We start from the raw sequence: 28,000 nt of genomic DNA on the forward strand, positions 1-28,000 counted from the left end.
AGCCCTAGCAAAACTGGAATCAATGGGTATCAGAGGGGAAACTCTCTGGTGGTTAGAGTCATACCTGACACATTTGAAGATGGTTGTAGTTGTTGGAAATCAGTCATCTCAGCTCCAGGACATCTTGGCAGGAATTACTCAGGCCCAACCATCTTTAGTTGCTTCATCAATGACCTTTGTCTCCATCATAAGGTCAGAAGGGATATTTGCCTATGATTGCACAATGTTCAGCACCATTTGCAACTCCTCAGATACTGAAGCAGACCATGTCCAAATGCAGCAAGATCTGGACAATGGCCAGGCTTGTGCTGATAAGTGGCAAGTAACATTCGTGCCATACAAATGCCAGGCTATAATCATCACCAGTAAGAGACAATCTAACCACCTCCCCTTGGCATTCAATTGTGTTACCATCACTGAATCCCCCACTACAACCATCCTGGGATTTATCATTGATCAGAAGCTCAACTGGACTCAGCACATCAACGCCGTGGCTACAAGAGCAGGTCAGAGGCTAGAAAAACTGCAATGATTAACTCGCCTCCTGTCTCCTGAAAACTGTTTACATGGCACAAGTCGGGAGTGGGATGGAATACTCCCCATTTGCCTGGATGAGTTCAGCCCCAACAACACTCGAAGCTTGACACCATCTGGGACAAAGCAGCCTGCTTGATTGGCACCACATTCACTTCCTCCACCACTGACGCTCAGTTGCAGCAATGTGTAGTATCTACAAGATGCGCTGTAGAAATTCCCCAAAGATCCTCAAACAGCACCTTCCAAACCCACGACCACATCCATCCAGAAGGACAAGGGCTACAGAAATATGGGAACATCACCATCTCCAAGTTCCCCTCCAAGCCACTCACCATCCTGACTTGGAAATATTTCACCATTCCTTCACTGTCACTGGATCCAAATTCTAGAATTCCCTCCCTAATGGCATTGTGGGTCAACCTGCAGCTGTTCAAGAAGGCAGCTCACCACCACCTTCTTGAGCAACTAGGGATGGGCAATAAATGCTGGCTAGCCAACGACACCAACATCTGACAAAATGAATTTTAAAAATACCAATGTATAGCACCTGATTTGGGTCTTTCCCATTCTTCCACACGTTGACCTCATATCTGTAGCTCAACAGAATCCAGTCATTGTTCTCTCCTCTTGTTGTTGCTCAAGTATTGCACAATATATGTTGCGTATTTTCAATAGTTAGTGGCCTTATAATCTAGTGTAATGTTTAAGTTTTAAATTGTGATTAAATACTTGAACACTTGCTTTTTTTTTGATCTGATACAAATGATCTGGATCTTGATGTGCAGAATGACAATATCAAAGTTTGCAGATGATAAAGTTGGAAGAATTGTAAACTGCATGGAAGACAGTGGAGTTCAAAAAGGACATTGACAAGTTGGTAGAGTGGGTGAATAGTTGGCAGATGAGGTTCAATACAAAGAAGTGAAGTGATTCAATTTGGTTCAAAGAACATTGAAAGGCAAAGTAAAATAGGGATACAATTCTAAAGGGGGTGCAGGAGCAGATGGACCAGAGTGCATATGTGCACATATCATTGAAGGTGGCACGACAGGTGGAGAGAGCCGTTAATGAAATGTGCAGTTTTCTTGGCTTTATTAATAAATACTAAGAGTACAAAAACAGGCAAGTGATGTAGGGCACTTAGTGGATTTCAGCTGGAGTATTCTGCACAGTTGCAAGTGCCACAGTTTTGCAAAGATGTGAATGCATTTGAGTGTAGAAGTAATTTACAAGAATGGATCCAGGAATGAGAAACTTTAGTTATGAGGATAGATTGAAAAAGTTAGCACTGTTCTCTTTGGAGAAAAGAAGACAGAGGAGATAGGATAGAAGTTTTCAAAATCATGAATAGGTTGGATAGAAAAAATGAAGAGAAGCTGTTCCTGCTCATAAAAGAAACAGTAACAGAGATAGTAGGAACTACAGATGCTGGAGAATCTGAGATAACAAGGTGTAGAGCTGGACGAACACAGCAGGTCAAGCTGCTGTAGAAGAATTTCTGAATTCTAATTTCTGAAGAAGGGTCTAGGCCTGAAACGTCAGCCTTCCTGCTCCTCTGATGCTGCTTGGCCTGCTGTGTTCATCCAGCTCTACACCTTGTTATCTCAGTAACAAAGAGGGCATGGATTTAAAGTGATGTACAAACAGAGCAAGGGTGATGTGAGACAAAAATTTTTCACATAGTATTTACAGGATGGAATGCCAGGCAGATTCAGTTGAGGCATTCAAGAGAGCGTTGATGATTACTTGAATAGAAATCGTGTGCACGGATATGGGTAAAAGGTAGGAGATTGGCACTAGGTAATAGAACCAGTGCTGGTGCATTGGGCTGAATGACATCCTTCTGTGACATAACAATTCTGTGATCAATTTGTTTAATAGCCCTTCTCCTTTTTGCACTGAATTCCTACTTGCACCAAGTTCCTGTGTTTCAAGTCCTCACGAATTCAGTCTGCTGTACTTTGAGCTTCAGCACAGCTCTGGCAAACAGCATCCTTTATGTACCTTTGGGTGTCGGCCAGGTTCAACTTATCTACCAGCACCAATCTCACAGTATCAAATTGGCATCTGCCACTACTCGCAGTGAATGGACAGATAGCTTGATAAAACATAATTTAGTGTGACTTACTAATAAATTAACACTTTTTCTGCTTTCCACCATGGAATTTCTAGTTGAACAGATTCCTATTTTGAAGACCTCACTATTTTAAGGCTGAATGTTGGCTAGGGCATCCCAGAATTCCCCTTTTCTTACTCATGTAGTGCCAAGGAATTGTTCATGCCCACCTAAGCAAGCAAACAGAATTTCAGTCTAATGTTGCAGGTGAAGATGGTGATATACAGCAGAGAGAAAAATTAAGTCTTTGGTCTATTCAGTGTTTTACAGTTGCGCGTATTCAAACTAAGCTATTTGCGCAACTGAGATAGTTTTGTTGCCTTAATTTTCAGAATTGTGCATTTTCTAAACTGCTAAGAAAGTTAATTATTTTGTTTTTTTTTTACCCCAATATGTGAAGGAGGAAGGTTATATGTACACAGCTGATAAATTTGAAACAGATGGCTTCAATTTGAGTCTTGACCTCCAGTGTTTGAAGACTCATACACTAAGATGCTAGATGGCAGAATAAGTTGACTTTGTGGCATGGCATTGTTTCATAATTAATCTTGTGCTGAAATAATGGTATGTTGTGGATTTGCATTTCTGTCAATCTGCCCAGCCTTTTCTCTTGGCATTCATTCATAATGCAAACAATATTATGGCGTGGCGTGATGGCCAAATGCCTCTGATAGTTAAACCAAAACACAAGCCCCAATCTGCTATGATGGGATTAGAGGTTCCCTTCTATTAATTACTGCTGAAACACGCTGAGAAGCTCACCTTTCCCTTCGTAAACTATTAAAAGAAAGAAAGAAAATCCCTGATCTCCACTTCAAGTTACAAGAAATAACTTCATTATTCAACCTAAACAATGAACAAATTAACAGAGTTACTAACAAACCACCAATTTCCCCTGAAACTGCTAACTGCTTCCCAACTGGTCTAAATTCTACTGAAATGCTGTTAAAGGAACACAAGTCCCACTTAATAAACCCAATTAATAAGAAAACAATAAATTAAAACTTAGTCTGTGCGAACCTGGAGAGATTGTCTTCTGGAATATTCTATCTTCTCTGCTCTCTTCACTAATGCTTTTCTTCCGTTAATTCTGCTGTCAGGGATGTTTTTTTTCTCTAATTTCTTCAATGAGGACTTTGAGCTAAAATACTGTACTCTTTTGATTAATTAGATGGGCTTTCTCTAAGAGCTAAATGGTGCGAACTTTTGGCAGATGACTCTCCAATTTTCCAAATGCCCTCATCTTTATACCTGTGACGACATAATATGTCTTAGGCAGGATTGGTTCAACACCATCAGGTTTAAATTCAATTGGCTTTCTGTATCTAGGTGTTTGTTTTAAATTGGCCAAATTCAAATTAATTGTCACAACATCAAAACAAGACTGCTGTTTTGCTGCCACCTGTAAGGCTTTTTTTTAATACACTTGTTTCCCTTTTTTTTTGAGGCTCTCTGTACTGGCAACCTCCAAATGCTGCTCTCAGACATGCATTTATTAAAAATCTCTAAGCACAAATAAACTCCTCCCTTAAAGGCGCTATGCACTCTCTTACCCACAAACGTTTTTACTCTCAAATTGTAGCTTCCTGCCTTCCAATTCAGAAATACTTTGCCATTTTGCACCAATAATAGCAACTTGGAAATTGTATAGAAAGTTGGATAGAGAGGGAATAGATTCTTGTCACCATCCAGTTGAAGAATTGGTAAGTTTCCAACATCCTCACTGTTGGATACCCATGTAACTAAGGGAAGGGAGAGGAGGAGTGCAACAAATAGTCATTAAACTTATTGAGAAAATTTCACAGCTGCAGTCATCCCTGGAAATTCATGCAGTGCTGGAACAGAGTAGTAATTAAAGTTAATTTAGCGTGCTTCTATTTAAAGCACACTTTTTCACTGACCGCAGTCTAAAACAAATGTTGAATTTTATTGCATGATTTGCACTCTGATGTTTTAGTGTTCTTCATCAATTTCCTTTCTTGCATTCTCTTGAGAAATTGCGTGTTTGGAGGTTCTGACTCCATTGAAACCAGAATCCCTTTGTTTCCACACACAAATGACCAGGACTTGAACCTGGAAAGCTGTTGGATTGGTACATTTGCTGATTAACCTTCCACAGACATGAGGGAAACTCCTTTGTAGTTCAAATCAAAGTAATTAAAGTAATTAACCATGACACTACTTGAATTAACACATCCCATCCAGCATAAATATTTCTCTCATCACACCTGATGATACAATTCGAAAAGTCAGATCCCAGATTGTTAGATTTTTTTCATTTGTTCAGTTATTTAACATGGTGCTTAGTTACTGAGGCATATTCACAAGTGGCGGCAGATTTTCTTTGACAATAGAACATAGGCTTATTACACAATATTTTTTTAAAAAACAACCTATTGAAATCTGAAAGATGGAAAGATCTCAAAAACATAGAGGAGAACAAAATTTTAGTTTTGTTTCCTAATATTATCTGTTATGGAGACTCGAGCACAAAGATATTACACCCCCAGCTCAACTCTTTAGGCTTCTTCTTAAATGACTCCTGCCAGTTTGTTTTTTTTCACTGTGGAGACTATTTGATGAGACCTTTCCAAATCTGCTGTTGTGGACTTTTCACAAGTTTAGAGCCTAAACTTTGTTCTAATAAACCGGAGGTTTCTAACCAAGCTCTCCTGGTTTGGAAGGTTCACAAACTAAACCCTTCTGCTCAGGTGACTTGTTGCCTAAAGTGCCCTGACTCTGAGGAGAGAAATTAAATTTGGTTATAGCCTCATCCTGCTGTATACTGATCTGAATTTAAAAGAACTTTAAAAGACTATTCTGAACTGAAAACAAATCAAATAGCTCTGCATGTTTACCCTATCTGTCATAAGCCCAACAGTATAGACCTCTTTCCATGAGTGTCACAGGTATCTGTACTCACCTGCTTTCTAACGAAGGTTGATTAGATTAGTTTGCTGGACTGCTGGTTTGTGATGCGGAAAGACACCAGTAGCATGTTCAATTCCTGTACTGACTGAAGTGTACATGAATGTCCCTTTTTCTCAATGGCCCTCCTCGCCTGAGGCATGGTGATCCTCAAGTTGAACTAATGAGAAAGATGCCTTATGGTCTTCTGGGACTGTGACAACTTTACAATTACTTTTTATTTTGCTAACAGATGCACTATTTAGGTCTTAGTTGCGGAAGAACTCTCATTCTTTTAAGGAAAAAATGCTTCATATAAATAATCAATGCCTATCTGCCTCTATTTTGAAATCCTGAATTCAAAAGTGATATTAATATATAGAAATTATATACTTTTCGTCAGTTATTTTTCATTTTTTAACTTCCGTCCTGTTTTCTTTTGTCTCTCTGTGCTGCCTGTGGTATTAGGTGCATTTGGTCAACCCATTCTGCAAACTTCTCCACAGTAATCCTTAGTGATCTGGTGGAGTGAAAGTATGCGAATACTTTGCCACATGTTTCTTCTACAAGTGCCTTTCAGTTTTAGCTAACTTCGATTTGATCATTTTGGTGCCTTCAACATAATATCAGCGCCATTGGTAACCTTCTGTTTAATTTCAGACTGAAGGATGGTAACTGTGTGGTTAATGTGTTGTTGGAGCCTATTTAAACTTTTTCAGTTGGGGTGGAAACCTTAAATCTTTTGGACCTGTTCTTGGTCTTCCGTCTTTCACCTCACATAAACTTGCATATTGCTGAAAAAAGATGCATTGTGTTGTTGCATCTTTTTGTGTAGCACTTAAGAGAACAATTCACAAGAATACCAATTTAAGGAAAAACCATCATGTTCACTTCGCTCTTCAAGGCTTCAAAGAACAGAGCTCTAAGTATTAATTTGTGTGTAGCTTCCAGTGCATGAAAGCTTCAAGTCAACAAAATAGGTGACAGCAATTCACAGGTTCATTTCTCAGGGAAAGGCTGTGATCAATCAGAGTCAATCTGCCTGGTTTAATACTTAAACACAGCTTGGCAGTTAACTGTCAGTCATGATTAATTTGTTCATTCTCCATCAAAGTAATAACCAATCAGCACTCTGCTCTCATGCAGTAAAAATGTTGGTTTTTCCCTTGAATGGTGTTGTTGGAAATTGTTCTGATGAATGCAAGACAAAAAGCCATGACAAAATGTGTTTTATTTTTTCAGTCATACTTGTTCAGGTTCTGTACTACCAAATGACGATACATAAACTTGTGGTCATCCAAGTCTCTTAATTTGCTGCAAGTTTCATTCATTCATCAAATCCATGCTTGTTGATCAACTCTGGCTCCCAATCCAACAACATTTCAATTTCAGAGTTCTCATATGGTTTCCAGTTCCCCTCCTGGCCTTTGTCCTGACAATTTCTATAATTTTCCACCATGAATATCAGTACCACCATGATGTCAGTACTACTGCAATTCTGGCCTGATTTTATTTCTTCTGCCTTTAGTGGCATTGCTATCAACTGCCCTGGTTACCATTTTAAAATTCCTTGGCTAAATATCTACTTTACTGTAACTGTTCACCTTCAAGATGTAAAATCTACTTTTTGACCAACTCATGGTGATCTGGTACCTCCTGTGATATGGTGTCAAAAACATACATTTGATGGTACTCTCGTCAAGCACCTCCTCTGTTTCAAATGTTTTTTAAATGTAACTTTTTGATGTTGACACCTATGCCTGCTTAAAAATAAGATGCCCAACAAAATGTGATTGCCAAAAGTAAGTAAAGAAGATAACTTTTATTGCAACTGATTTCTCACAATTTTCCATTCCTGTTCTGTTCATCCCCTATCTGCCCATAATTTTATTGAAACCCAGGTGATAACCCTAATTTTTTTAAAAGAAACAGTCGTGATATGAAGTCTTAGAATTTTTATACATTAAATATTTATCTACAGCATTTTGAGGTTTTGGGATTGTATAACGTGCTCACATTTTTGGCTTCTTATAATATAGGATTTGCTCGGAACTTATCAGAGGGCAGCAGTGCGAATTACACAGAATATGTGGCCACTAGGTGGTATCGTTCACCCGAGCTGCTGCTTGGGTAAGTCATTGAGCTACTCGACAGTTGTTGATTGGAAGAATATTGTAAAATAATAAATTACTTTAGTGGACCTGTTAAAAATGAATTAAGCACACATTGAAATGGCATAACATTGGGGAACTGAATTATTCATGACAAATTGAATATTTTGAGGACAACAGTAATTTATTCTGTCCCCAGTTAATATGAGAATAGTGTTCTTTACAAATGCATGAACTTGAGTGGAAAGTGAATTATTGCAGGACATCTTCTCCTGTTTTGCACTGCCAGTGGATAACTTGTAAAAATAAAACACAAAAAAATTGAATAATAAGGAATTTATTTAATGCTTTTTGAAAATTGATATGCAATATCTTGCGTTTTACAATTTGAAATCCATTGGAATCTTTCTCTAGTTGTGTGATTGGTGACAAGTGCAGTTTTGTATTTGAAGTTCATTGAGGTAAGGACTGTAAACACATAGGAATTGAGAGTGACATAAATTCTTTTGAGTCTTAACTGATATTAAATTTAAATTTTTGCACTCTTGGTATAACACCATTTCATTGTTCACCAATCCTGATTCAGGATTTTTTGTATCCAGTGATACCCATCACTCTCGAGACTGAGATGATGCAGTAACAGAGGTTTCTGCTGCCTGGTTTGACATATGAAGAGTGTTGACCAATAAGCAAAGCTGTGCCATTATAAATAAGTATTCAAGTTTTCCATATTCACCAAGACTTCTCAATCATGAGGTGCAGCTGGTCTTTCTGTGCCCCAGTCTTGAGTGTACTACTTAATGCTCTTTGTCAGGGTCACAAAGCATTTATCCACAATCTCAGTTTTTAATCAATTTTAGTAGAAGACAAAGGGACAATAAGGTTGCTTAGAAGGGGTAACATCAGTTGCTTAGAAAGGGTAATATCAGTTTATTAGAAAAAAAACTCAAACTGAAATGGGTTGTCATTTATAGGTCAGTAATCTCTGTCAATTTCCGTATTATTTTTCACCATGGCCTTTTGTTTTGCTCTCAGGCCTGCAATTCTGTGCTTTGTTTTACAGCAGCAGGGAGTTTACTTTTGTATGGGTTCAATGGCATGTTTGGACCACCATTTATTGACGTGTCAGATATCTAATACGGCAAACTACTTTGTCAGATTTTCCAAATAGTGCATTAAACTAAAACGATATTTCTTCCCAGCAGTGCGCTGGAGTCATGCAATTAGTTCTTTTAAATTTGTGAATTCATCAAATACCTTACAGACCCTGTAAAAGTCAAATACTTGAGGAAAGTTTTTTGGGATGAAATTCAAAGTGTCAACGTTGTCCTTTACCCTGAAATATTTTTTATGTATTGATGCGTGTTCTTGATATGAGCCCAAATTAAATCAACAAAGACCATCTCAATGCAGTGTAGTGTAAATCAACACTTAAAAATCCCTTTTAGTTCTCTAACTGTTACAGCATTATAAACAATATCCATTGAAGCAGTATTACCTACTGTTATATATAATAACATTGCCAACTTTGTTTCATCCAATGCCATATAAATATATACTGTAACAAATTAACTGCAACGATTCGTGTTCATATTTTTTGAAATCACACTGATTATTTGAATTGCTGAGCAATTTGTTCCAATACTTGGCTGTTCCTGGTTATATTTTGTCATCGTTGGTCGTCCAATATGTCCTCACGTAATGTCAACTGACTGTAACATTCTCTCACTGTAATTATTAAAGTAGCTCTAGTGTGACTGTTGAAATGTTGTCAGTTTCAAAATAATGCAGTTGCTACACTTCCTTAGCTTGGACCCTGAGGCCAATTCTTGCATCTGCCTTCATCCATCGTGAAAATGGATAGCAATGCTTTTTTTTTAAATTTCTCTTTGATGAGAGCTTTGTGCTTAAATATCACCATCATCTTAAATTTTGCCATTACCCAAACAAGATTGACCAACTGTGAGCCTTGTACTTTTGTGGCCAGTTGACCTTACAAGGACCTATTTTTCAAAAGTTAGGTGACACTGTGGTTTGCTAGCCTTTTGAAGTTCATCCATGTCTTGCCTATATTTCTAGTGCAGAACACTTGTTGCAATTGTTTTTGATGTAGTATGTCAAAACAATAGAATTGATTGTTTTCATCATCAAGTTCAGGTGCTGTGAAATTTTCTTTTTTTGAAGGAATATTAAATTATACCCTTTCATTGTTTAATCCCTGAAAATGTGGGGTGGACGTTTTCGAGATGTATCACAAAAAGTTTTTCAGGTCAAAAATTAGGGGATAAACTTGTGCACAAGTATGTATGATGTATGGAAGCATGATGATAATCTACAAGGATACTGTTTATTTCAAATAAAAGTTATGTCATGCTGCTGCCGTTTGGGTGATTTGACTTCATCTTGCATTTTTTGATTGCACACAAGTGTTTTGACTTGAATAAAAGATGTATAACATTATTCTCAAGAGGCAACTAGAGATGGGCAAAAAGTGCTGGCTCAGCCAGTAATGCCCACCTTTCACGATTGACTAAAGAAAGTGTATTCATATTTACCTATTTAAGCACAGGCACAGTTGCTTGCCAGGAGTTGTTCAAATTCAGTGAATTTAAGATTGTGGACATGAGTATTCAGTATGGCTTAGCTGACTAATATTTTCATACTGTTGTAAAGTTTATTGTAATACATAATGGGATGGTGGTGGAGAGGTTATTTCAGTCTTGCATTGTCACTTCTTGTTACTATCAGACATAGTTAATTGCTCACCTTCATATGGCACGAATTAGTATAAAATATAATAATTAATATTGCTACTTAGTTATGAATTGAAGTATTTACATGCAAGTGCACTAGGTTTTAAAGTTTTGTATTGTCAATATTTTATCATGTTTGTCTTCTTTATAGCCACACTCCTGTTCTCTCTCAGCTCTTCCCCCACCCCCCACCCCCCACACAAAAAAGAGGGGCTGAATCACACTATCTGGTAAAATGTTAAAACTTAACATAATTCTGTGTATGTTTTGTTTTCCTTCTTTTTTTTTTGCAGAGCTCCGTATGGAAAGGCTGTTGATATGTGGTCTGTGGGTTGCATTCTTGGAGAGCTAAGTGACGGACAGCCACTTTTTCCAGGAGAAAGTGAAATAGATCAGCTTTACACAATTCAGAGAGTATTGGGACCACTACCACCTGAGCAGATGAAGCTCTTTTATAGTAATCCTCGCTTTCACGGCCTACGGGTATGGTGTTTATAAAAATTTAAGTCGAGTTAAGGATCACAATGCACTCAGTTCTCCTATTCAAAGATTGAAATAAATATATCTAACAAAACCAATAATCTATGTTATTCTGATCAAATATTTCAAATTCAAGTTAAATTAAAAATTGAATATAATTGGATAATATTTATTGAGCTTGTAACCTTACAGAAATGTAATTGAAACTTGAATACGTTTCACGTTAATACATATTTTATAAAAATAGATTCGCTAATGTAGTAATTGTAACTAGGTCAACCAGATGGACCTTATAGAATATGAGTTCCCTGATTGGGGCTGTTAATCTGGTCCAATCAGGGAGCCCTGATTGACAGGAGTGTCAGACATGCTGTTCACTCTGAGAGCTCGCTCTGAGGAAGCTGGACCAGTGTCCAGGTCTTTCCACATGGAAATAAAGGATGACTTGGTGATGGGATCCTGGTCTGTGTGGAATTATTTCAAAGGCAGCGAGAGGAAAACATGCTCCCGAAGAATTTCGCTCATAACAGTCATCTTTGATTTGGGGTAAGCATTTCTGACATCATGCCATTATTTGGGAAGCTTGACTTATTTGATCCTGACACCAAATGCTGGGCCCAGTATGTGCAAAGAATGCGTTAATTTTTCTGGGCAAATGACATTGGGGCAGATAAAAAGCAACAAGCATTCCTCTTGACAGCTTGTGGACACGTGGCTTTTTCAGTTATCAGAAGTCTAACTTTCCCTGAGCTACTAGATACTAAACCTTTCGAGAATTGATGGATTTAGTTAAGGATTATTATGACCCCAAGTCCCCCTCTAATTCTGAGTGCTGTCAGTTTTACTCAGCAGTTCAAGAGCCAGGGTAATCTGCATTGGGTTAACAAGGTTATAGTGACTGGCAGAGGAATGTGACTTTCAGCGTTAAACCAATGAGATGCTGAGGGACCATTTGGTATGTGGGATTAATGATGTGATCATGCAAAAGCGCCTGCTAGCGAAAGCCCAGTTGGACTTCAGGCAGGCACTACAACTGGCTTTATCGTTGGAAAGTGCGACAAGTGGAGCCTATAAGTTGCAGTGTATTCAGATGCCTTCACCAGTCCAATTGAGGTTGGGCAACACCACTTGAGTGAAGGCAATTGCATAGCCTCGCTCAGGATATACCCTGAACGGAGGGACTGTAGGTCAGCCCACAGCAAAAACCCAAAACAAAGCTGAGCCTTGGCCAAACGGTTAACGTTTTCTTCAGGATCTGGGCTGACAAGCCATTGTAGTTGCTGCTGGGATGCGAACTCAAGACAGCAAAAGAGTCCCACTACTCCTAAATTGAGTAACAACTCACATGCCAGTATCCATGCGAGTGCACACCTTGTAAAGTCCACCTATATCTGGTTTGGAACAGTTAAATTGCTCAGCAACATCCAAATCAGAACCAATCAAAATAAATGTCTGGTTAAATGGTCACTTGGTTCCAATGGAGGTTGCCGGTGCAGCCATTTCAGTGATTGCAGAACCTGTCTTCAACAAAATTTGCTGTGGCCTCCAACCTTTAAGTTTGTGTAAGACCTCGACTAGACTGAGAACCGATACTGGAGAGCCTTTACAGATTAAGGGTATAACTTGAGTCTGGTCTATTATGAGAAGCAGCTGGTTCAGTTACCACTGATTGTTGTCAAAGGCTCGGGCCCAAGCCTGCTGGGGCGAAATTGGTTGAGAAAGATTCACCTACTTAGGCTCAACATTTTTTCATTAGAAAATGGCTGCCTGAACGAAGTCCAAATTTAATACCCAGAAGCTTTTCAGGAAGGTCTGGGGTCTTTTAAAGGAGCCAAGGCCTCCTTGCATGTTGACCAGGAAGCAATTCCATGATTATGCAAGGCCTGCCCAGCACCTTTTCCCTTATGGGCAAAAGTACAGGCAGAAATCAGAATACTGGAAAGTAAAGGAATCGTCAAACAGGTCCAGTTTGCTGAGTGGACAGCGACGGTGAAGCCCGATGCGTCGGTTTGCTTTTGTGGAAAATTTAAGCTGTAAACCACTTTGCAGCTAGATAAATACCCAATCCCTCCTGTAGAGGATTCATTCACAAAGTTGGCCTGGGGGGGCTATCCTTCACAAAGCTGGATGTGAGCCATGAGTACTTATTGTTGCAGTTAGATGAGGATTCCCAGAAGTATGCTATAGTTAATACCTATAAGGGTTTGTACCAACATATGAAATTGCCATTTGTGGTATCGTCAGCCTGTGTAATTTTTCAGTGAACAAGGCCAACCCCAGGTCACCATTTATCTAGATGACATGCAAATAACAGGAAAGACCAACATGGAGCACTTAGAGAAGTTGGAGGTAGTTCTTAGCCATTTCTCCCAGGTAGGTGTTTGCCTTAGAAGGGAAAAATGTGTTCCACGAACCCCAAGTGACTTAATTGGGCTACAGAGTTGAAAGACCGGAATACACTTGAAAATAGTTAGGGTAATCAGAGGTTCCCCATTTCCCACATGTGTCCCGGAACTTTGGTTTTTCCTTGGGCTGGTGAATTATTGCACAAAGTTCATCCATAACTTGGCCTCCGTCCTGGCACCCTTGCATCAATTCTTTTTAAATAAAAAACGGTCAGCCTTGGAAATGGTCATGTAGCCAAGCCATAGCTTTCAGAGAGGTGACAAAACAGCTATCATCTTCAAGGTTTTGGTACACTATGATCCCGAGCAAGATCTGGTATTGACATGCGATGCCTTCCTGTATGGCATCTGGCTAGTATTAGCTCATAAGTGGCCCAATGGCATATGCATCTAGGACTTCTGCTATTGCAGAGCATAAATACGCCTGAATAGACAATGAAGGTTTGGTAGTAATATTCGGAGTCAGGAAGTTCCACCAATATCTTTACTAGTATAAATTTATTATAATAATAGATCGTAGACCGTAGAGGACAAGGCAGTACCAAACATAGCTTCACACCAAATTCGGTGGTGGGCTGTAATACTAAGTGTGAAAATTAAAAGTTGGACATTGCCCAGGAGGCCAACTAGCAATTCGGATCTGTTGAGCCGCATCCCACTGTTAGATGCGCCACCAGTGGTACTGCCACTAATGGTTTTAAATTTTCTGGACATATTTCCAGTCACAGCTGACACAGTTCTTGGATGCAGAAAGATCCAGTCCTAGCGAAAGCTGGTGATGATGGCAAGGCCAAAGAACTGTCACAAACAGAATCAAAACCTTTTTGGACCTGGAGAGACCAGATCACAGTACAGAATGGCATATTATTATGGGGAACAAGAGTGATTGTCCTGTGCAAAGGTCACCACCACCCCAGATACTGGCTGAACTCCACCAGGGTTCTGGAGTGCCAACTACAACAAAAATCACTGCCAGCAACCCCCAGTCCCCACTCTTTCCCCCCCAACCCCTCCACCCCTCCCCATACTGTCGCTGGGTCAAAAACCTGGAATTCCCTCCCTAATAGCACAGCTGGAGGACTGCAGCGGTTCAAAAAGGCAGCTCACCACCACCTTCTCAAGGGCAAGTAGGGATGGGCAAGAAATGCTGGCCAGCCAGCGACGCCCACATCCCACAAATGAATTAAAAAAAACACATTGATAGCAATGGCTGGGTATTTCCTAAAGTCGAAAGGCATTTGACATATAAGGACAGCTCCATACTATCCATCATCCAATGGTCTGGCAGAAACAGCAGTCCACGCTTTGAAGGCAGACTTAAAGAAAGCCTACAGCTTCACTACAATAACAAACTGTCCTGGTTCCTATTTGATTATAGAACCACCCCTCATGCAACTACAAGGATAGCTCCAGCAGATTTGCTAATGGGGAGAAAACTCCATACCAAGTTAAATCTGATCTTTCTATATTTGTGGGAGGGGATCTGTTTTGTGGGGGTGCAATGGCACCAGGAAGGCCAAGGCCAGACATAAAACTCTGCTAAGTGAGAGAAACAGTTTGCCTCAGGGAGTTTGCTGTAGGAACCACAGAAATGGCCCTGCATGGGTAAGAGCCATGGTCGATGCAAGGTCAGGTCCTGTGACTTGTAAAGTTCAAGTAGATGCGACAGTCCTGAACACATGGATCATATGAAAGCTGCAAACTCGTAAACAGGAGCAAAACGTGCTAGCTCCTCAGAACTTGTAGAAATTCCGGTGGAACCCATGAGTTCGCCTTCTCTGTCAAGCATTGAAGAGACCTTGAAATCTGAGGTAGACACGGCAGATGTTGCTGCCTTTATGCCTTTGTGACCTGAAGAAGAAAATGAATTTCTTCTAAGACTTTCCGGGCACAAGAAGCAAGCTACTGTGTGTTAGACGCCACCCGCATCTGTCGCAGAGGTGGAGGAACTTAACCCCGTGCAAAAACGCCCCAGGAAACGCTGCAAGATAAAGAACCAGACTATATCCTATGATTGAGAGGGAGGGATGTTGTTGTTGTAATGAGGTCAGCCAGGTTGATATCGTAGAATGAGTTCCCTGATTGGGGCTGTTAATCTGGTCCAGTCATGGAGCCCTGGCTGACAGATATAACCAGGGGAATCAGATGATTCTGTTCATTCACCTGGCTCTGAGAGGGTTGGATCAGTGTTAAGGACTCTCCGCATGTAAATAAAGGAGGACCCAGTGACAGGATACCGGCCTCTCGGAAGTTCTTCCAGTCAGAAAGTCCTTTATGGGTTGTCAGAAATTTTAGCGAGTAACATTAATTAAGTATGACATGAATGGAGTGCTGGGAGTTTGGTGAGTTGAGGAAATCTCTTCCTAAAAGTCAAAACTGGTTATATTTAACAGTTAAACATTCACAGTTTAACTTCAGAGGCCTAAGCAAGAGTATAGAAATTATCCACTGTGAAACAATGAGTTGATTACTTAAGGAATCTGGTTTGAACTCTTTCTTCATTCTGTCACGGGCTCGGATAACTCATTTTAGAACATAGATATCTGACTTACCATGGAATGTTACTTAATTGGAAAGCTGGGAGTTTGATGAATTGGAATTGGTCTTTTTTTTAAGAAATTGTTCATGGTATAGGAATTGGTTTTATCCTTAGGTATTCAAATTACGTGTACAAGAAAAGGAGCTGGTTGGTGAGTAAGGGGAGTAATTATATGTTGTACTGTCTAGTTTTTAAATTTATAGTAAGTAGTCAAAAAATAAGCTTAAGGTGTGGCACGGCACCTCAGCCACATGGAAAATCCATTATGTGGTATGTTTGAAGTCATGGACACTTTATCTGTCCTGGACGTAGAAATTTGAAGGAAGTGTCAATGGCTGCAGAAATTTGAGCTCTGGGTTTTGGAGCTTGAGCAGTAGTTGGGTTTAATGTGGTGCATCTGCAGCGTCAGGAGCTATGGATGATGGATAAGGTGCTTAAGGAGTTGATGACATTGCAGATTACAGACATTCAGCCAGAGAGGGAATGGGGTAACAACTTACCAGAGACTCAATGAACTGCTTGCTTCTTTCTGTGTACTAGGGTAAGATCTATTCCAATCAGCTTCAATGAAGTTAGCTCTGCATCTGACTGCCTGTTTCAGGTTGTTGCCTTGTCTCAGCTCGCCTCGCCTCGCCTCACCCTCTTGGTGATGCTGACTGCCTGTCTTGGGTCTTTTTTTGTGTGCTATAAAATGTTGGGAAAGGAGATGAAGGGGCAATTAAGATAAGCAAAGAGGGATTTTGTGTAGAGATTGGTAGCTAACAAAAAGACAAGTCCTAAAATTATCTACAGGCAGCTCAATGGCGAAAAGAATGCTAAATGGGAGTAGAGTTGATTAAAGACCAACAGTTGAGATATTAAATGAATACTGTAATCTGTGTTTACCAAGGGCCCAGATGCTACCCAGACAATGAATACCAAGCAGGAAATTCAGTCACGAGAGGGGTTCTAAATTGATATGAAAGAGGTATTGAATAGATTGTCTGTACTTCAAGTTGACAAGGCACCTGGGGCCGGATAAGATGTATCCTAGGGTGCTGAAGGAAGTGAGTGAAAATTGGGGATTCTGGCGTGATGCCAGTGGATTGGAGAATTGCAAATCATAGATCATAGAATCCCTATGGTGTGGAATTAGGCCCTTCGGCCCAACAAGTCCACACCGACCCTCAGAGCATCCCACCCATTCTTATCCCCCAATAAACCCACCTAATATGCACATCCCTGAACATGACCAATCCACCTAGCCCGCACGTCTTTGGACTGTGGGAAGAAACCGGAGCACCCTGAGGAAACCCACACAGACACAGGGAGAATGTGCAAACTCCACACAGACAGTCGCCTGAGGGTGGAATCGAACCCAGGTCCCTGGCGCTGTGAGGCAACAGTGCTAACCACTGTGCCGCCCTTTGTTGTGCCCTTTTCAAAAAAAAAAGGTTCTAAATATAAGCCTGGCAATTAGAGATAACTAGTTTCACTCTGGTGGTGGAGAAATCTCTGGAAACAATAGGTCAATGTAGAAGTAACAGTCACAGTGACAAATGTAGTTTACTTAAGAAGAATCAGCATAGCTTTCTTCAATGAACATCATGTTTAACTAACTTGGTGGAACTTCTGAAGTGTAACAGAGGGTTTGATGAGTGTAATGCTTCTGATGTGGTGTACATGGATTTTCAGTAGTTGGCATGGCACTGTACTGAGCACAAGATGTTCAGTACAGTGCCGCACAAAAAAAAGTCCCACAGGTCTAACTCGTGGAATAAAAGGAACATGGATACAGAATTGGCTTAGTGATAGGACACAGTTATGGGTATTTTTATTTGGGCTTGAGGAACATTTGCAATTGAGTTCTCCAAGGTTTGGTATCTGGACCTTTGCTTTTCCTGATATGTGAGTAATCCAGACCTTGCTATACAAGGGAAAATTTCCAAGTTGTAAACGTTGTAAACTGAGAGGAGGACCATGCAGAACTTGATAAAGATGTTGACAAAAGTGGCAGATGAAGATCAGTGGGGAGAAGTATGAAATAGAAGGAAATTGGAAAAACAGTCTAAAATAAAGAGTATGACTCTTAAGGGTGTGCAGGTGTAGACAGAAACTTTGTGTAATTATGCATTTGCCATTAAAGGTGGCCGGAGAAAACAGTTAATCAAATAAATAGCATCAGGGTTTTAACTAATAAAAGATCATAAAGTACACAAGAGGGGCAGTGACTAACGCTGTTGCCTTGCAGCAGCAGGGATACAGGTTCAATTCCAGCCTTGGGCAACTGTCTGTGTGAAGTTTGCACGAGTCTCCCTGTGTCTGTGTGGGTTTCCTCCCACAGCCCAAAGACGTGCTGGTGAGGTGGATTAGACATGCTAGATTGCCCATAGTATCCTGGGATGTGCAAGCTAGGTGGATTAGCCATGGGAAATGCAGAGTTACCGGGATAGTGTGGCGGTGAGAGTCTGGGTGAGATGCTGTCTGGAGGATTGATGTGGACTCGGTGGGCTGAATGGTCTGCTTCCACACTGGAGGGATTCTATGATCCTAGAGGCTGTTGTGCTGGACTGGTATCAAACAGTAGCTAGTCCTCAGCTGGAGTGGTATGCACTGTTTTGTGAGGCACACTTCAGGAAAGATGTAAATGCATTGCAAAAAATGCAGAAGAGGTTTACAAGAACGGTGTTAGGGGTGAAAGACTTCAGGATATGAGGATAGATGGAAGCAGTTGACACGGTTTTCCGTCTGAGAAAAGGCTAAGAAAAAATTTGACAGATGCTTTCAACTTTGAGGGATCTGAACAGAGTAGATTGGGAGAAAATGTTCCAGTTTGTAAAAGGATTGAGAATGAGAGGGCAAAAATTTAAAGTAATCTGCAAAAGACGGAAATGAGTTTAAAAATGTTTTGTTTTTGTCAATCTGTAGTGAACTACAAGGAAGTGAGGTTGAGGCTGTTTCAATTAAAGCATTGAAGAGGCTGTTAGATGATTTTTTTTTCTTAATATAAACATTATTTTATAGGCATGTGAGGAAAAACCAAGAGAATGGCACCAATTCACAATCTTCATTTGTAAAGCAGGTGCAGAAACAATAGAGCAAATAGCTGCCTTCTGCACCATGACAGTAATGAGAGTTTTTAAAAATGACATGCAATTAATCATTTTTTAAAATTTACAGTGTTAGTTTTATTTGCACGTTATTTGATATGATTGCACCTATTTCTGTCAAGTTTGTATTGTGACTTGTTCTGTTTTTGTCATCATCCTAAAAAAAGTCCTGCCACACAAACTTGAATCAATTATGGTGGTGAAGAGTAGCAGAACTTTTTTGAAATATTTTATCACAAAACTCCATTTTGAAAATAAACTTTGTGTGCAGCTATGTGGCTGTTACAATGCATTGCAAATTACGTGCTAACAGATTTTATAAGAAGTTTTATAAAAGAACAGGAAGGACACTTGATCTGTGAGCCCAGTGCAAAATTATGGGTTAATTTATGTAATTCATTGTCTCCAAGCACCAAATTTTATGATTCTGGCCAATGGTATCAGTGGACAAGTCAGATCCCGAAATGAAATCAGACTTGATAGATCATGAGTCGAATTTTCTTTAAGTTAACATGGTGGTTAGTCACTGAAACATGTTCACATAAGGCTACAGTACTTGTTTAAAATCAAAACTTTGATTTATTACACAAAACAAAAAAGACAAACAGCATAGATATAGAAGACAGAAGATTCAGAAAGAATTTAGCACAGATACAATATTGAAGTTTCAACCAATTCCACAACACTATCATTTACAGACCCTTGAGTACAGAGAAAATATCCTCTGCTCCCAACTCTGAATTTTCTTTAGAATCCCTACAGTGTGGAGCCATTCGGCCTAACAAGTCCATACCAAGTCTCTGAAGAGCATCCAATCCAGGCCTATCCCCCCGACCCTATCCCTGTAGCCTTGCATTTCCCATGGCTAATGCACTTCACTTACGCGTTCCTGGACACTACAGGGTAATTTAGCATGACCAATCCACCTAACTTGCAAATCTTTGGACTGTGGGAGGAAACGGGGTCACCCGTAGGAAACCCAAGCAGATATAGGGAGAATGTGCTAACTCCACACAGACAGTCATCCAAGGGTGGAATCGAACCCAAGTCCCTGGCGCAGTGCTAACCACTGAGCCACTGTCCTGCCCCGTGAGCCACCATGCTGCGATTTCTACTTAACTGACTCCTTCTAGTTTCTTTTATCTTTGTAAACTATAGAGGCAGTTTTACTTGCATTTTCTGAGTTTGTGAGCATGAACCTTTCACAATTGTAAGGAGCTCAATGTTCCTAGTCATAACAACCTGAAGACTGTATACAAGCTTGGAAATGCCACATACAGGAAAGACATTTCTGCTGAGGTGACTGTGTCCCCTCAACTGAACTATGCTTGTTTATACTGAATGGAACTGTGAAAACCAGATTGTTCTGCTTTGAGGTCAAGACAAAGCTCACAACTATATTCTATTTACTTCTGTCATAAACTGAACAATGTAAAATTTTATCCATTAAAGCCGTAAGAATTCTCCCAGATATTTGACTACTTGACATGTCTTCTAGCAATTGATGCACTGAGGTCACCATCCAAGTGACTTTCTGACCTGCTTTGTTAATATAAAAAAATTCACACATCTGAACAAAGTCCATCTGCCTCTTAGGAAAGAAGAATGAGGCAGTTTTAAAAAAAACACAAGGTTGTAGCTTCAGTATTTAGAAATAAAGAATACAAAAACAAGGAAGTTGTGTTAAATGTTTATAAATTTGAGAACTTGTAGAGGAGATTTATTAGAACAGTATCAGAGATGAAGGTCTTCAGTTTTTGCAGAAACAATAGGGAAGCTGTGATATGCTTCCTGAGAGAAAAGATGATTAAGGGGACATGTGATAGAAGTTTTCAAAATTGTAAGTTGTTTTAAGAGAATAGATTGTGTAAACTGTTTTTCCCTTTCAAAAGGGTAATGAGAAAAAAATATACTTTATTTTGGAATCAACCAGGGAGCAGGCTACTCTGGATTTAGTTTTGTGTAATGAAGAGCAATTAATTGATTACATCATAGTTAAGGATCCTGTAGGGAGTACTGACTGTAGTGTGATATAATTCAAAATTCAAAGTTTTTGCAAAGGTTTGAGAAACAAAACCGGAAATAATACCAAACACCCCAGCAAACTGAGGCACATAAATAACAAGTGGGACAGAACACCAACGCTTCACCAGAGGTGCACTGACAATGTTACCTAGCAGGGTGACAGAACGTTTGCAACCAAACCCACTGGCTCGGCGAGCATGTCTACAACCTAATGCAAAATTCAGTTTAGGGATGAAAAAGTGGAGTCTCACAGTCGTATTCTGGAATTAAACAAAGGGAATTACATAGGCATGAGGTCAGGTTTGGCCTGAGTAGATTGGGCAGGAAGACTAAAAGATAAGACAGCCAATGAGCAGTGGCAGTTGTTTACAGAGCTGGTCAGTTCCTTGCAACTGAAATATATCCCAGTGAGGGAAAAAGATGGTAAGAGGGGTGAAAAAAAACTTCCATGGCTAAACAAGGAGGTCAAGGACAATATAAAGTTTAAAAACTAAGGCATACCATATTGCAAAGGCCATTGGCAGGCTGGAAGATTGGGAAACTTTCAAACATAAACAAAGGGATACTAAAAAATTAATAAGACCCAAGGTAAATTATGAAAGAAAACTCGCATAAAATATCAAAAAGGATAGCAAAAGCTTCTGTAGATATATAAAAGGGAAGAGAGTTGCTAAGGTGAATGTTGGTCCCTTAGAAGATGAAACCAAAGAGTTAACAGTGGGAAACAGTGAAATGGCAGAGATCCTAAATCAATGCTTTGCCTCAATTTTCGCAGTGGAGGACAATACTACCATTCCTACTGGAACGGGCAAGTCAGAGGCAATAGAAAAGGTAGAACTTGGAACAATCAATGTTGATAGGGAAAAGGTACTCGGCAAACTATAAAGATTGAGGGCAGATAAGTCTCCCAGGCCTGATGGCCGACATCCTAGGGTAATAAAGAAAGTGGCAGCAGAGGTAGTGGGTCTATTAGTTACAATATTCCAAATTTCCCTGGACACAGGCAAGGTTCCAGTGGATTGGAAAAATGCTAATGCAACGCCCATTGGGAATATGTGGGAAATTACAACCCATTTAGCGTAACATCTGCTGTTGGGAAAGTGTTAGAATCAATTATCAAGGAAGTAATATCAGGACATTTGGAATGTCAAAATGCTATCTGTCAGAGTCAGCATGGTTTTATGAAGGGCAAATTACTATTGACTAATTTGCTAGAGTTCTTCGAAGATGCAACAAACAAAGTGGATAATGGGGATCCTATGGATTGAATATATCTGGACTTCCAGAAGGCATTTGATAAGGTGCCACACTAAAGGTTAATTCACAAGGTTGGATCATATGGGATTAGAGGTAATCTATTAGCTTGGATAGGTGACTGGCTGCTGGACAGAAGACAGCGTTGGGATAAATGGGGTTTTTCTGGAAGGCAAGAAGTAACATGTGGGGTGCCACAGGGTTTGGCCCTTGGACCCCAGCTATTTACAATCTGTATTCATGACTTGGATGCAGGGATAGAAGGCTCTGTACCCACATTTGCAGACTACACAAAAATAGGTGGGACAGTAAATAGCGATGAGGAAATAAGAACCTTACAAATGGATATAGATAGGTTAGGAGAGTGGGTCAAAATGTGACAGAGGGAGTTTAACATGGATAAGTGTGACATAGTATGTTTTGGTCAGAAAAATGGGAAGGCGACTACTATTTAAATGGGGAGAGATATCGGAGTACTCTGGTGCAGAGGGATCTGGGTGTCCTCGTTCATGAGTCATAGAAAACTTGCATGCAGGTACGGCAGGTAATAAAAGAAATTGAACGAAATGTTGGCTTTTATAGCTAAAGGAATAGAATATAAAGGTAAGGAAGTATTGTTGCAACTATGCAAGACATTGGTGAGACTGCACCTGTTTTGTCCCCTTATTTGAGGAAGGATGGCATTGTGGTGGCATTGGAAATGGTCCAGAGGTTCACTAGAATGATCCCAGAGATGAGGGGTTTGTCGTATGAAGAGAGATTGAACAATTTAGGCTTATACTCTCTGGAATTCAGGAGAATGAGGGGAGATCAGATTGAGGTATTCAAGATGATAATAGGAATAAATAAAATAGACATAGAGTGGATGATGAGAGGTCATAGTTTTATGATAGCAAATCTAAAACAGAATTGAGAAGAAACTACTTATCTCAAAGGGTTGTGAATCTGTGGAATTCACTACCCCAAAGTTTGGTGGATGCTGAGACAGTGAGTAAATTTAAGGAGGAGTTAGATTTTTAATTGATAATGGGTTGAAAGGTTATGGGGAGAAGGCAGGAAAACCGGGGTGAGGAGCATATCAGCCAAGATTGAAGGCAGAGCAGACTTGATTCTGCCCCTATTTCTTAGGAACTTATTCAGTGAGTTGCTGTGATGCAGAATTCATTCCCATGAAAGGCTGGAAGAAATAGTTTCAGTAGTAATTTTAAAAGTAGATATGTATTTGACCAGGAACAATTTGCAGGACTGCGGAGAAAAACCTGGGCGTTGGGTTGAACTGGATTTTACTCTAGGATCCGGCAATCCAAAAGAACTGCATAAAGTTGTTCTATTGCAATTCGAACAGAGGTTTATTCAGTGGCAGTACACGCTAAAATAAAACAAGGCAAATCTGCACCAGCCCATGAACCTTGCTGGTGACTCACCGGTGGTCACATGATTCACTTCTTAAAAGTACAATGTTCCAGCATAACACAAACCAACTATAATGCATAACGTCTATATAATACACAACAAATAGCTCTTTCAAAGAGCTGACCCTGCCATGATAGTCTAATGGCCTGTCCTATCTTGATTGCAAAAACATGTTCCACATACAAGTCTGTGTTTTTTCAGCAGCTGTAGACTCCATCTGCATCAGCCTCCCATTTGCAAACACTAATATCACTGTCAACTTGGAAGAGTACTGCATAATGAGATTTGTTTACAGATGGTCTATTAATAAAATATTTTGATAAATAGTGATGTACTGTTGGTACTGTTCCATCGTTGATCGGAACAACTTCCCTGAAATCGTCCAGTGATCATCTGAATTAAACAACTGTGCAAGGTGTTTCCATAAAATGATTTTGTGTGAACTAGAATTTAAACACTGGAACACCTATAATTCTTTAGCAAAGCAATTAAGTCCTTTGAAAAATCACACTGGCTTGCCAATTGTATTAGTTTGAGACTAAAGTTTACTCTGCACAAATTTTGCATAAATGTGTTAAAAACCAATTTTCAAAATAAGATTTTTATTGATTCATTAATTGCAACCCTAATAGATGTTAGATAATGTCTTACATAAGGTACTTTTCTCATTTTTAAAAAGCAACGAAATGCATTAAGAGATTTAAATGCAATTTGAAGTGCATTTTTGACTTTGAGTATTCCTTGCACATATAATATCAGTAAACCCTTTGCTTACAGTTCCCTGCTGTAAACCACCCTCAGACTCTGGACAGAAGATATTTGGGCGTTATTAGTGGAGTTATGTTAGACCTTATGAAGGTATGAAAGCTTTGAAGCATTAGCAGAATGATTCTGAGGAATGTGACTATTTCAGTTTTATTTTTCATGTTTTGCTTCTTTATTAATGGTTCTGGAAATAACATTGCCTGTTCCGAAGGTCTCTTGTAAGCGGCTTCCGTTTTTCAATTAAAATTAAACGAGTGATACCCTGAGGTATAGAGCATAGACAGAAACAAACTACTTCTAAGGTGCAGCTGTGTGGATTAATTGTAATTTCATTTTTTTCTGTTTGAAGAACTTGCTGAAGCTGAATCCATCTGAAAGATACCTCACAGAACAATGCTTAAATCACACTGTATTCCAGACCCAGAGGCTGTTGGACAGATCTAATGGCACTTCCCCAACACGGTTAAGTAAAAGAAAACCTCATCATGCAGAAAACAGGTAAAACTAGTATATGGCTATAGAAACTCTATTGTGCCTCTGTAGCAACTGGAAGCTGAGGGTTATTTTTAACAGACAGAATGTAGCTGTTCCACAAGGCCGTCACCCAACCTGTGCTTTGTCTCCTTAATGTAGAGGAGACTACATTGTGAGCGATTGCCACCCCTTTATTCTGAGACTGTATCTCTGGTCCGAGACTGTCCTATGACAGGAAACATCCTCTCAGAATTTGCCCTGTCAAGCCTTGAAGAATCATGTAAGTTTCAGTAAAATCACATCTCATACTTTTGAACTCCAGTAAGTAGAGTCCAAACCTGTTCAGCCTTTGCTCATAATGCAGCCCTTGCTCATAAGGCAGCCCCTTTATACTTGGGATCATTCTAGTGAATATTATCTTAACTGCCTCCAATGGAATGATATCTTTTAAATAAGGGGATCAAAACTGCACATAGTACTCCAAATATGGTCTCACCAGCACCTTGTACAGTTGCACTAAGATTTCCCCATTCTTACACTCTAACTCCCTTGAAATAAGGGCCAACATCTGTTGGCCTTCCTGATTACTTACTGCACCTGTGTGCTAGCTTCCTTTGTTTTGGGTACTAGTGCCCCCAATTCCCTTTGTGTTTCACCTTTCTGCAGTTTCTCTCAATTTAAATAATATTCTGTTCTTTTGTTCTCCCTTCCAAAACTTTGTACTTCCCCACATTAAACCAACTATTTGCCCATAACTGTCAATATTTCTCTGGAAGCTGTTTGTATCCCTCTTACAACCTACCGTTCCATCTATCTGCAAATTTCACTGCAGTACATTCATTTCCATCCTCCAAGTAATTAATATATATTATAAACAGTTGAGGTCCCAGCACTGATCCTTTTGGAACCTCTTGTCACAGGTTGCCATACTGAAAAAGAACCCCTTAGCCCATTTGTTGTTTCTGCCGATTTGCCAATTCTCTATCCATGCCAGTATGCTACCTCCAACATATTGGGCTCTTATCTCATGGCGTATTCTTTTGTGATGTACTTTGCCGAATGCCTTCTGGAAGGCCAAATGCAACACATTTACTGCTTCTCCTCTATCCACTCTGGCTGAGACTTGGTCAAAAACCCCTCAAATTTGCCAGACATGATTTCCCTTTCATGAAGACATAGTTGGCCTATAGTTACCAGCTTTTTGTTTTCCTCCCTTTTTGAATAGGGGTGTCACCTTGGCAGTTTTCCAATCCTCCAGTACTTCGCCACACTCTAAGGATTTTTATCTCATTACAGCCAATGCATCAATTATTCTATGGAGCTACCTTGTTGAGGATCGTAGGATACGAGCCATCAAAGCCAGGGGCCTCATCTGCTTTTAACCGTATTAGCTGGTCTAATACTACTGCAGTGATAGTACTTAATTCCTACCCTTTATTCTTTAGTATTAATGGGATGTTTGAAGTATCTTACAATCATAGAATCTCCAAATCCTTGATCCCCTTGTAACCATGTATCCATAATGGATATGAGATCATAGTCATTTACCTTGATTTGCCCTGTCAGTTCATCAACTTTATTCCGAATGACACATGCATTAAGATACAAAGCCTTTAAGTTTCTTCTATTATTGAATTTCACTGCACTTTTATGGTACTTTGCCACAATATGACATGTTGTCCCTTTTATTTTCTGGTAACAATCATCCACATCACTAACCTGCAATCCTACTGCCTCCTTTACCTTTTGATTTTCTGATTTTCTATGTAACCAAACCCCCATGCATACGCACACTGTTTAGGTTAAAACCCTATCTCCAGTCCTAGCTATGTATTTCGCCAGGACTCTGGTTCCAGCATGACTCAAATGGAGCCCTTCCCATCAGAACAGCCCCTTCCTTCCCCAGTCCTGGTGTTGGTACCCAATGAACTCAAACCCATTTCTCTCAATCTTTGAGCCATGTGTTTTCCTTTTTAATCTTGTTGACCCCGTGCCATTTAGCTCGTGGCTCTTTTAGTGATGCCGAGATTATCATCTTTTTAGTTCTACTTACTGATTCGGCCCCTGTCTGCTGATGTTCCTTCTGCAGAACCTATTTCTTTGTCCTGCTTACATTGTCGCTGCCTATGTGGATCATGGCAACTGGATCTTTCCATTCCATCCCAAGTTCCTCTGTAGCCCAGATGAGATATCCTGAACCCAGACAAGAGGCAGACAACATAGCTATTTGGGCTCTCTATCCTGGCCACAGACAATAGTGTCGGTTTCCCTGACTATACTGTGTGATCTCTCCTTCCTGATTGTGCAGAGCTTACTGATCCTGGAGAGTGAGATTTGACCAGCAGTAAGTTACTGATCGGTTTGTACATTTGTGACCATTCATGGATGCCAAAGTTCATCAGCCTGAGTAATGAGTAACCTTCAGATTTCTGGAATAGCAGTTCATGCGCCTCCCTATCTGAAGTAAAAATATGAGAGACATGAAGCAAGCCAGTATTTTCTCCCACCAGCTTCAGTCGGCTGTTGGCTTAATCAGTGCCTCCTGCGAAGAAGTGAGGGAAGATGGCGAAAAGAGATTGAAGAACAGAAGCTCTGGCAAATCAAAGGATCATCTCGGTGAAGAAGAATGAACAGTGTCCTTCATTGTCACGTGTCCTCAGTACAGAAATACCGTGAAAAGTTTTACAATGTGGCCTCTTATGGCACCATCTTTGGTACAAGTACCTAGGTATAAATCTTAGATACAAACAGAGGAATGAAAAAGAGAAGTAGATGCATTACTTTACAGTGATTCATAGTATAAGTTAGAAATGAGAAATAGTTAAAAGGATAGACACTACAGTCAGATAAACTATTACAAATAAGCATTACATTGCAGTAGCTCAGTGCAGGGGCTCCACACGTGGTCTGACTGCCTGTTCCAGACCCCAGTCCAACAACAGTTCCTGCTGTGCTTCAAGCCTCCACTCCGCTCCGTACTGGCTCTCAGCTGCTCCAAGGTAAGTTTTCTCCAGGACTCGCTTCCCTGCATTGGCTTTTGCCTGGGATTCGTGCTCTGCACCAGCCTCTGCTCCAAGACTGATTTCCCACACTGACCTCTGCTCTGGGATTAGCCCCCAGGTCTCGCCTGCT

The 28,000-nt window shown here is 40.0% G+C and overlaps 1 protein-coding gene across 3 annotated transcripts in view; it reads left to right on the forward strand.

Annotated features, from left to right (window-relative positions):
* The window catches only part of LOC109930520 (cyclin-dependent kinase-like 5), a 104,913-nt gene extending 77,298 nt beyond the window's left edge, over positions 1–27,615 (forward strand). For all 3 annotated transcript variants that reach the window (XM_048602707.1, XM_048602708.1, XM_048602709.1), the window contains exons 8-12: positions 7,600–7,690; positions 10,718–10,907; positions 24,407–24,487; positions 24,744–24,892; positions 27,379–27,615. In XM_048602707.1, coding sequence (XP_048458664.1) covers positions 7,600–7,690; positions 10,718–10,907; positions 24,407–24,487; positions 24,744–24,892; positions 27,379–27,400 — 533 coding nt within the window. In that variant the 3' untranslated portion in view covers positions 27,401–27,615. The remainder of the gene's footprint in view (positions 1–7,599; positions 7,691–10,717; positions 10,908–24,406; positions 24,488–24,743; positions 24,893–27,378) is intronic.
* The last annotated feature ends 385 nt before the right edge of the window (positions 27,616–28,000 follow it).

This window comes from Rhincodon typus, chromosome 11 (assembly GCF_021869965.1).
Source record: "Rhincodon typus isolate 14 chromosome 11, sRhiTyp1.1, whole genome shotgun sequence".
NCBI classification, from domain to species: Eukaryota; Metazoa; Chordata; class Chondrichthyes; order Orectolobiformes; family Rhincodontidae; genus Rhincodon; species Rhincodon typus.